This window comes from Stenella coeruleoalba (assembly GCF_951394435.1).
Source record: "Stenella coeruleoalba genome assembly, chromosome: 15".
Lineage (NCBI taxonomy): Eukaryota > Metazoa > Chordata > Mammalia > Artiodactyla > Delphinidae > Stenella > Stenella coeruleoalba.
Genome location: NC_137161.1, coordinates 910,410 through 920,508, shown reverse-complemented (window position 1 = coordinate 920,508; position 10,099 = coordinate 910,410). Strand labels below are relative to the sequence as shown.

At 65.2% G+C, this 10,099-nt stretch overlaps 1 protein-coding gene across 1 annotated transcript; it reads left to right on the top strand.

Moving 5' to 3' along the window:
• Window positions 1-5,755: 5,755 nt before the first annotated feature.
• On the top strand, window positions 5,756-9,530 carry BIRC7 (baculoviral IAP repeat containing 7; the record flags this gene model as incomplete). Its single annotated transcript, XM_079944595.1, has 7 exons — window positions 5,756-6,257; window positions 7,099-7,198; window positions 7,522-7,603; window positions 7,693-7,759; window positions 8,534-8,737; window positions 9,052-9,123; window positions 9,226-9,530. 7 exons carry the CDS (start codon window positions 5,756-5,758, stop codon window positions 9,528-9,530), a joined length of 1,332 nt encoding a protein of 443 aa, XP_079800721.1.
• Between the last annotated feature and the right edge of the window lie 569 nt (window positions 9,531-10,099).

Sequence of the window (10,099 nt, the reverse complement as noted above, 5' to 3'; positions counted from 1 at the left end):
ATCAGTGTTCCTCTGTGTTCACCCCTAGACCCCCGCTGGGGCAAGGGTCAGTGATGGTCACTGGCTGGGGGACAGGGAAGTGGGCGGCCAAGAATCGGTCCTAGGGGAAGGGATGTTGGGAGGCCCCAAGTCCCTGCCACGTGCCCCTTTGTCCCACTGGATGGTACTTTACAAAACGTACATTCAAAGACGAAGTATTAAGAATGTCGAGATGGTGACCACAGAGCTTTAACCCCCAAGCACCAGCTCACCGCAGTGCGGGTCGGATGCCGTGAGGCCCCAGGACGCCACAGGGACTCTCCGCTAGAGGTCCACGAAGATCGGGGGCCCCAGCAGCAGCGTGGCAGCACTAGGAGAAGGGGCAGAGGGGCCAGGGTGACAAGACCATGCAGGATGTATCAAGGGCTGCGTGTGGCCTGGAAGGGGAGGGGCCTCGATGCCTGGGCCAGGTGCCTGGGGAGGGTAGGTGGGCGGGGCGGGAATAAGGGCGAGCAGGGCCAGCCCTGGAGAGGGGCCCGGCACCGGGAGGGGTCCTGGGGGCAGGTAAGGAGAATGGCGCCGGACAGCACAGCCCTCCTATGGGAGGAGGGGAGCCCAGGGCCTGCAGCGACTGTCCTGGGACGGGCAAGGCTCTCCACACGGCTCACCCGCTGTCTCTTTGCATGCCAGCATCATCCCCCTCTGTCCGGCGACACGTCCCGCTAAACTCTGGCTGGGGTGGGCGCCTCACCTGGCCCACTCAGAGCCTGTGAGCCCCAGCCCAGGACAGCAGCTGGGTCCCCAGGGATGCGATGCTTCCCGGGCTGCTGAGCTGTGAGTGCAGGAGCTGTCGGTGGTCACTCAGTGGACATTCTGGACTTTGCGGGACTGAGAACAGAAGGCCACTGTTCAGCCTTCCCTCCTTTCCCTTCCCCGGGCCATAATTCCAGTCTGAGGTCCCCCGAGCCTCCCAGCTCAGCTTCAAGGGGTACCTGGGCTTGGGGAAGGGGCAGGAAAGAGTCAGGCTAGCTGTGCCGAATCCTCTTCAGGGACCAGCCAATTATCCTGCCGGGCCTGGGGCCATGCATGCCCAGGAAATCATCTGATCTAACAAGCCCAGGTGATGCAGACTGGGGTGCAAAGGCAGCCCCGAAGCTGCGGTCCAGGCGACAACGGCGCGCAGGTGGGTCCAGCCTCAGCCAGCGGGGAGATGCCCAGGAGGGGGCCGGCCGCTCTGGTGCTCGCTCTCCCCACGCGCCCCCTTCTGGCCTCTTGCGGCTCTGCCCTCGGCTCTGGTCACAAGCCCGGAGCCAGAGCCTGGCCCAGCTGCTGGGGATCCGCAGAATCCAAGGCCCCCAGCAGGGGTGCTCACAGCAAGGACCCTCAGGAGCACCCCCAACATCGGCGCCTTGCCCACCCTCTCTGGCTGTTTCCTGCCGTGACCCCCAAATAAAGCTGTTCCACTCCAGTCTTGGTTTCAGGGTCGGCTCTGGGGGCCCCACTCCAGCCTCAGGGGTGGAGGTGGCGTAGTATAGAACATCCTTCTCTAAGGGTGAATTTTAAAAGCCATCCTTTCCCTCTCCCTCCGCCCCTCTCGCTCTCCTTTCCACAGATCTTTATGATACTCTGGCCCAGGCACCGTCCTAGGCTCTAAGGACCCCACCCCCAGAACCGCAGCAGACGTGGCTCCCCCCAGCCCACGCGACTGCCTTGGTCTGTCTGTGCCCAAAGGCAGTGCCGGTTGCACCCAGCCTGTACTTCGTCTGACTCCCGCTCGTGGCTGGAAGGACGGGTCCTCGTCATTGTCAGCAAGTGGGGTCCCAGGTGGAGCTCGGGCCTCCAGGCAGGGTCTGTCTGCAGAGGCTCTGAGGGGGATGTCTCTGTGGACACGGCAGGAGCCGGTGCTGAGGATAGGGTTGGGGTGTGGATCCCAGCCCCAGGTGCTCTGCCCCGCCCTCCCCAGGCCCTCAGCCCGCGCCTGCTCTGCTGTGCTCACCTGGCGCCCTGTGGTCACCTGGAATCCTTGCTCTGCGGACACAGGTCGGGGTGTCCCTGTGCCAGCCAGGTTCCCAGACCCCTGGGTGGGGTGCTTGTGGAGCTCTTTTCTCAGCCAGAAGAGAGGTGGGGGTGTGGGAGGGAGGGGGACCCTACTCCCCCATCTCAGAGGAGTCTGTGGTGCCCCCAGGCCTGGGCAGCAGGCCCAGCGGCTGAGCACTGAGCCTCCTGGAAACTGCAGAGCCCGCAGGGAGCCCTGAGGCCCAGACCGGACCAGAGCTCGGCGAGCACCCCTCCCCCGCTGTATGCGGACTCAGGTCTGGGCCTCAGAAGCCTCATTCCAGGGGAATAAGTCCAGCAGGTCTAGCCACCTGCCCAGGTGGCCCTGGCCCCGCCATCCTGAAGGAAAGCCAGAACTCGTTGGAACGGCTGCCTCCGGGGGGTGTGGCTCTGGGGGAGGCGGGACCTGTGATCCTGCTGGTCCGGCCCCCCACCGCTCTTGTCATGCCTTCTTGGGCCAGGCCCCATCCTGGTGTGGTAGGGAGGGAGCCCTCAATTTGAGGATATTCCTGTCCAACCCCAGCTGGTTCTGAACTTTTCGGGAGAGTGGGGATCTGGTCCGAATCCAGGAGCAAATTGTATGGGGTCCTGGGTCGTCTTTGGGCTCCTGTCTTTAAACAGATTGGGGTGACCTGGAGGCCTCTACCTGCCGTCTCCCACCTGGCATCGTCTTACCTGGGGAGATTTCATTGTAAAGACTCACAGCAAAGGTGGTCAGGGTGAGCCATCGGCGGCATCGACAGATATCCGTTCATGTTTAGAAACTGACATACAAACAACAGCAACAAAAACCTGGTTTGTGCCCATTAAAAAAAAAAAACAACTGGCACATAACATTAAGTGAGGAAAACGGGCAGACACACAGGGCGCGTTTGGAAGGAAACAGTGAAATGTAAGAGCCGTGCTCCCAGTGGAGGGGAGGCTGATGTCTAGTAAGAGCCGTGCTCCCAGTGGAGGGGAGGCTGATGGCTAGTAAGAGCCATGCTCCCAGTGGAGGGGAGGCTGATGGCTGTTTTCAGTTGCTTCTTTTGAAGTAATTATAGATTTACAGAGAGTTGCAAAGAAATCTGTGAGGCTCCAGTGAGCTCCATGCCCAAGCAGCTGTCGGGCAAGGTCGGTTCTGGAAAACTGGCCCTGGTGGTGCCAGAGCTGTTCAGATGGTGACTTTTACTTTCTTTATGTTTTCAGTATTCTTGAAGTTTCTGGAATAAGCATATGATAGTTATTTTTAGCTCCTGATTTCTTTTCATGTAACTGTATAAGTAAGACACGAATAATTCCTTGTGTCAAGAATTTCAGCCATGGCCACAGACAAGCACAGAGGCCGAGGCTGTTCCTCCTCCGAGATGCCCACGGCTCTGTGGGCGATCCTCCCAGCCCCTCCTCTGTGCAGCCACACGCTTGGATGTGCTCGCAGAAATACCTGCTTCCAGGTGGGGGGGGGCAGGGGGCGGGGCTCCCTCAGCTCAGGCACCGGCCCTCCTTCACGGGGAGACTCCACCACAGGGTGGGGTGGTGCCTGGAGGATGCGTGTTTGGAATTTCCAGAAGTGAGGGAGGCTGTTTCTCCCCTCCCCACCCCCAAATTTCAGGATCCGAGGGAATAGACCTCAGATGTGCACCCAGGGGACACCGCCCCTGCTGCCAGGGCCACCTCAGAGGGTCCTCTGAGCCAGCCAGTCCCCAGGTCCAGAGGATTCAGAGCAAACCTGGGGGCTGCGGTTTCCCTCCTGAGATAGGAGCAGCTGGAGACCCAGTACCCGGGGACCCTTGTCCTCGTCCCCGGCCACCAAAGGGTGCGGGTAGGGCGGGGCAGAGGGCCGTCCCCGGAGAGACCCACTGAAGGGGCCCCAGGACGGGCACACCTGCGGTTTGTTGGAGTGGCAGAGGTCACAGTGTTTCTGCACAGGTTGGGGAACCGGAGAAGAGAGGGCAAGGAGCGGGGGTCCCAAGGCGGCTCACTGGGAGGTCCCAGCTGGGGCCCATCCGTCTCCACCTGCCCCCAGGACGCTCTCCTGGGAGACCCGGCCTTCCAGTTGCCCGAGCGCCCCTCGCCCAGTGCCCCCCCCCCACCAGCCCGGGATAGGCAGCTCGGGCTCAGGAGCCTGGGAGGGGCACAGACATCCGGCCACACCCTTTACCAGGCTTTCCTGCAGGGAACTAGAAGGCTCCAGGCCTCTGCTGGGAGAGGACTCCAGGGACTCCATGGGACCCTGGCCACGTGGGGCTGAGGGCCAGTGCAGCCAGGATGTCAAAGGTGTCTCCCTGGGGGCAAGAGTGCACCTCACTCCCAGGACTGGGGTACGGGCCTGGGCTCCAGGCTCCTCGCTCTGTGCCGGGCTCGTGCAGCTCCACGGGGCGTGGGGGGAGGGCCGCCGAGGGGAAACGGGTGCTCCAGGCCCGGGTGGGGCCCACCTCTGCCCACCCCCCTTTGTGGCCCTCCCTGGGCCTGCCTGGCCCTGGGGTCCAGGCAGGGTCCCCACTGAGCCTGTTCTTTGCTCTGCTCTTGGGAGCAGCAAGGCCCTTTGCACTCCGGGGAGGGGCTGTGGGGGCAGGCCACCCCGTCCGGTCTTCCTCTTCGTCCCTTCCACCCCAGAGCCCTCTGTCTTAGGGACCCCGCTCTGCCCACTGGGGTTCCAGCCCTCCACCTCCTTCCCTAACTGTTGGGTTTGGGGGCGCTGGGGCCCCTGGGCTTGGGCTGATAGGCAGACCTGTGGCTGTGACCAGGCTTGAGGGCAGCCTGTCCAGGGAAGGGGACACCCACATGGCCAGGGGCTTGGGCTGGGGCCTGGAGCAGCCCCGGGACCCCCAGACCAGGAGCCAGGGCACCCTGGGCTGGTTGGGCTGCACACCTAGCAAGGGGGGGTGGCAGGGGGTCCGGACCTGGGGAGGGGGGCCAGCTCTAGGCACCCAATGGAGCGTCAGGTACAGGGAGCTGGAATTGTGGACGTGCCCCAAACGTCCCTGCCGTCTGGGTTACAGCGCCTCAGGGAGTCTAGTTCAAGTGGGAAGATCGACCTCACCGCATGTGGCTCCACCTTCTGGGCCCCTGGGACGCTGAGGCCGAGGGAGGGGACAGCATCTTCAAGGCCGGAGGGCAGGAGCTGCTCCAGGGCCCGCTGAGGGCCTGGGACTCCCGCCCAGCTGGAGCAGGGATGACTCAAGCCCCTTTCAGCGCCCGGGTTTGGAGCGCGAGAACATCCAGGGGAACCAGTCCAGGGCAGAGGCCCCGCCCTTCACTACACACCCCTGCATCCTCGGCTGACCCATGTCACCCCTGTAGAGGGAGCTGCCCTCCCACTGCCGGGCAGCACTGACTGTGTAGTTTAGATCACCTGGAACCTTCTGCTTTCAGAGGCCCCACTGGCACGCCGCCCAGGAGCTCGGAGCTGATGGAGAGCATCACCCACCCCTCCTCCCCTCCCCCTCCCCCTCCCCTCCCCCCATCAAGGTCCCAGAGCCAGTACCAGCCCTCTGCTGCCTTGGGTGGGTCTCCATGCTCCGGCCCCTCCCCTCGTGCCCAGGGACCCCGCCTTCCCCTGTAGAGCAGAGTGAGAGCCGCAGCACTCACAGTGGCCCCCGAGCCCTGTGACACTCCCTCTGCAGCGAGCATGTGACACAGGCTGCCGCGCTGGCCCCTTCCAGAAAGTGGTGGGCCCCAGCGGCCCCCACCCCCAGTCCCCTGGCTGCTCCCCCACCCGGGGCATCTAGGGGGCAGGACCATGCCTGCCCAGCCACTGTTGTCCCCAGGCAGGGCCCAGGGGTCAGGAGCCCTGGGGAGGCTGGCTGAGCACATTCCAGAACCAGCTGCCCAGGGGCCCATCCCTGCCACAGAACTTGTCACGGCTGCTGTCTTCTCTATGGGGTCGGAGGACGGGACCAGGTGCTGGTGCTGTGGCCTGGAGCCCAGCCGCTGTGCAGCTGGCGGTCGCCCCGCTTGGGGGCGCCACCGACCCCACTCTCCGTGCGGCCACCTTCAGGGCCAGCGCCCCGACAGTGCCCTGTCCTGGGGAGGCCGGGACCACATGGACGGGCAGATCCTGGGCCAGCTGCGCCCCCTGGCAGAGGAGGAGGAGGAATACGGGGCCGGGGACGCCCCGTCCGCAAGGCCCGCCTTCCCGGGGATGGGCTCCGAGGAGCTGCGGCTGGCCTCCTTCTGTGACTGGCCACTGAGCGCCATGATGCCGCCGGAGCTGCTGGCCGCCGCCGGCTTCTTCCACACCGGTGAGTCCCAGAGGCCTGGGCGCCACTGCAGATCCTTCTGGACTGGGCTCTACCTTCTCCACGGCATCTGCCCCCGGGACAGGGAGGGTCCCCACAGCCCTTCCATGCCTGCCCCCCGCCCTGCAGTCTCTCCTGTGCTTCCGACCTACACGCGCACCTGGGGAGAGGCCAGACCAGCACGGAACAGTTGGACCCTGGGCTGGGGGGACAGTGATGGGACGGGGGAGCCAGGAGGAGGAGAAGGGGGTATGCGGGCACCGGCAGGGCCCCCGGGAGTCCAGGGACAGGCTCTTGGAGGGCTGGTAGTGGGATGTGCCTGTAGCAGCCCCTGATCTGTGATCTGTTGATCGTAGGGGGTGAGGCAGGGGTGAGGGTCTCGGAGGTATAGAGATGAGGGTCCACATCCCCCGGTGGAGTCGTGAGCCCCTAAGACCAAGCCTGGCAGCAGACAGCTCCCCTTCTTTCCATCGCTGGGAATCCATCCTGAGGAGGGGGCACCTGGGGCAGAGGTGCGGGGTGCGAGGGCTCTGCCCCCACCTTTCCATACATACTGTGGACACCCCCTGCGTCCCTTTCCCCAACGTGCACCTCGATCCTGGCAAGTACCCAGACATCGTTACCCCTATTCCACTGTCGAGAAAATGGGGTACACGTGAATTCTGAGGAGAACGCTGGGCAAAGGGGTGGCCAGTGGGAGCCTGCAAGGCTCACGAGCAACCCCAGAGAGCCCCTGCCCCAGAGGGAAAGGCCACCTGGGAGCGCCCAGCCCTGGCCTTGGGGGACACACAGGCTGTGCAAGGGGCCAGGCGAGGTCAGGACCAGTGTCTTGACTCCATCCCAGGCCAGCAGGACAAGGTGAGGTGTTTCTTCTGCTACGGGGGTCTGCAGAGCTGGGAGCCAGGCGACGACCCCTGGACCGAGCATGCCAGGTGGTTCCCCAGGTATGGGCTCCGCGGGCCAGCCTCCCTTCCCCAGTCCCGCGGGTGTCGAGTCTCAGGGACCGCGGTGGGGGGGACTCTCTGGGGACGGCGCTTCTGCTATTTCTCCCTTGATGTTCAAGGGTCTGTCTCCAAAACAGCTTCCCAGCAAGCGCCCACCACCCCGGAGCCCCAGCTGCCCCCACAGGGGTGGGGGAAGCGGGGGCAGAAGGCAGAACCCCGGCCCAAGGGGTCCACGAGGCCAGACCTGGCCGGTGCGGGGGGTCCTCTGACAGCCCCAGCCCACTGCCCACTGCCCACGGGGCTTCCGAACTCACTTTCCTCAGGTGTGAGTTCCTGCTCCGGACAAAAGGAAGGGACTTTGTCTGCAGGGTCCAGGAGTCTTGTTGCCGCGTGCCGGGCTCCTGGGTGAGTTCTGCCTGCCTGCCCTAGGGCTCTGGGGGTGGTGGTGGTAAGGGTCCCCCCAACCCCTGCTCCTCCGCCTACTTGGGGCACAGGTATTCTCTGGCTCCTTCCAGGACTGTTCAGAGGAACCAGAAGACGCAGGTCCCACCACCCCCTCAGGTGAGCCGGGACACGGAGCCTAAGCCTGGCTCCCTGGGGCACCTCCCTCCTGCCCTGTGGCCAAGCCGTTGGGTACCCCCCCAACACAGGACATTAGGGAGAGTGAAGGGTGCTGCCTGGGCTTGCTTCACGGGGGCTTCACACAGCCACTGCGTGTGTGTCCGGGGCTCTGCTACCCCTGCCTGGCCTCTGTGTGCACAGCCAACCCCGAGGCCGGCACAGGGGCGTGGGCGGGAGAGGCTGCCATGCACTGGGCAGCCTCTGCTGGGGCGGCAGCCAACCATGCGCGAGAGCCGACCGGCCTCCATCCCCAGCACAGAGGGGCCGGCGGCTCGGAGCTCTGCTCTCAATCAGTGCCGGGCGGGGGGTGGGCGGGGCAGGGTTTGAAGGGCTCCAGGGTTCAGGTCCCGACTGTGCTCTCTGAGCCTCAGTGCCCTGAGCTGTGAAATGGGGCTGGTGCCAGCCTCCACTGGGATTAAACAGGGGTCTGTGTGTCGCCCCGGGAGCAGCGCCTGGCACGTAGTCGGGTTCTGTCCGTGGCTGCTTTGGTGATCAGGTTTCCATCTTCCCGGTGCGGCGGCACCTCTGACACAGGCCCTGGGGACACAGCCCTGACTCGGACATGGATGGAGTGGCTGTGATGGCCACAGGGCCCCTTGTGTTGAGGTGGCCCTGGTGATGTGCCACAGTGGCGGGCCGCTGCCTCTCTGCCGGGACCCCGAGGCCCTGGCCCCTGCCTGCCCTCGGTCCAGCACCCCTCGCCCTGCCTTGCAGATGCTGGGGGCGACCAGCAGCAGCCCGCCTGGAGCCAGTACCCAGCAGTGCAGGCCGTGCTCCGGATGGGCTTCGGGCGGGGCCAGGTGCAAGGGCTGCTGCAGCGTAAGTACCGCCAAGGGGTGCCGACCGGCATGTCCACGTCGCAGCTGGTGGCCGACCTGCTCCAGGAAGAGGACGGGGACCGGGAAGCAGGGGCCAGAGGTACCTCCACCTCTCTGGACCCCGCCCACCTCTCCTCTGGACCCTGCCCACCTCTCCCTGCTCACTGCCTCTGGGCACAGCCTTCCCTCGCCGCCGCCCCCCCCCCCGCCCCGGGGCCAGCCCGCAGCGTCCCGGGCCACGGCGCGAGGGGCTGGATGGGCCGAGCGTCCTGGTGGAGAGTGGGCTCTGGGATCCTGGTGTACCGTAGGTGGGGGAGCGGGCTGGTACTAGGTCTCACCTGTGGCCTGCTATCTCTGGCCAGGCCTCGTGTCCCCTGGGGACCTGGGCCTCACCCCTGTTCTATCTGCCCACAGCTCCTGTCCACCCAGGGCCCGAGCTGCCCACGTCCGGCAGAGAGGCCCAGGTGTCAGGCGCCAGGGAGGCAGGTGAGGGTGAGGGCCCACCTGGGGTGGGGGCGGGGCCGGCCCTCCTGCATCCCGCGGTGGGGGGCGGGCACTCCCGGTCTGGCCCGCCTCCCCATCGGCCAGTACAGAGGGTGGAGGTCAGGGTGTGGGGCGATGTCACAGGTCCCCGCTGTGGAGACCCAGGTGGAGCCCAGGCCGAGGGGGTGCCGGTGGCTCTCGAGGCCCCAGGAGCCCAGGACGCCGGCGTGGAGAAGCAGCTGCAGCGCCTGCGGGAGGAGCGGACATGCAGGGTGTGCTTGGACCGCGCTGTGGCCGTCGTCTTCGTGCCCTGTGGCCACCTGGCCTGTGCCGAGTGCGCGCCCAGCCTGCAGCTGTGCCCCATCTGCAGGGCCCCCATCCGCAGCTGCGTGCGCACCTTCCTGTCCTAGGCCAGGTGAGCGCTCGGCCTGGACAGTGACCTCAAGCGCCGGCTCCTGAGATCCTGCTGCAGGGCCGATCCTGACAGACATTGCTAATCAACCCCATACCTTCCCCTGACGCTCAGATATTTGCTCTGAATCCTTCTCAGCACAGCACCCTGGGGGGCCACTACCACTCCGCTTAAGCGCATCTCTGCCTTGGTTTTCCTAGCGGTCAAGGGGGATAATTCCTCCTGTCCAGCTGGGCATACGTGGCAGCAGCCAGGCCAAGGGGAGGACGTCTTTGGAGGCACGTGAAGAAATGCACGATGCCCTTGTTAGGAGAAAGCGCTGGGGTCTGCCTGAGCATAAGACCCCGATGGGGATCTCAGCCTGGGATCTGGGCCCAATGGAAAGGCATGGTGGGTGGGGGAGGGGTGCGTGACGCTCCAATGCTCATGTGGGGGCAGGAGCCGTGGGCTTCTCAGGGTTCCCAAAGGCTCTGAGCCCCAAGGTCCCTCCAAGAATCCTCCAGGGGGAGAAGTGGGAAGGGAACTCCCTGGGGGCTGAGGGTCCCCAGCTGGGGGGAGAAGCCAACT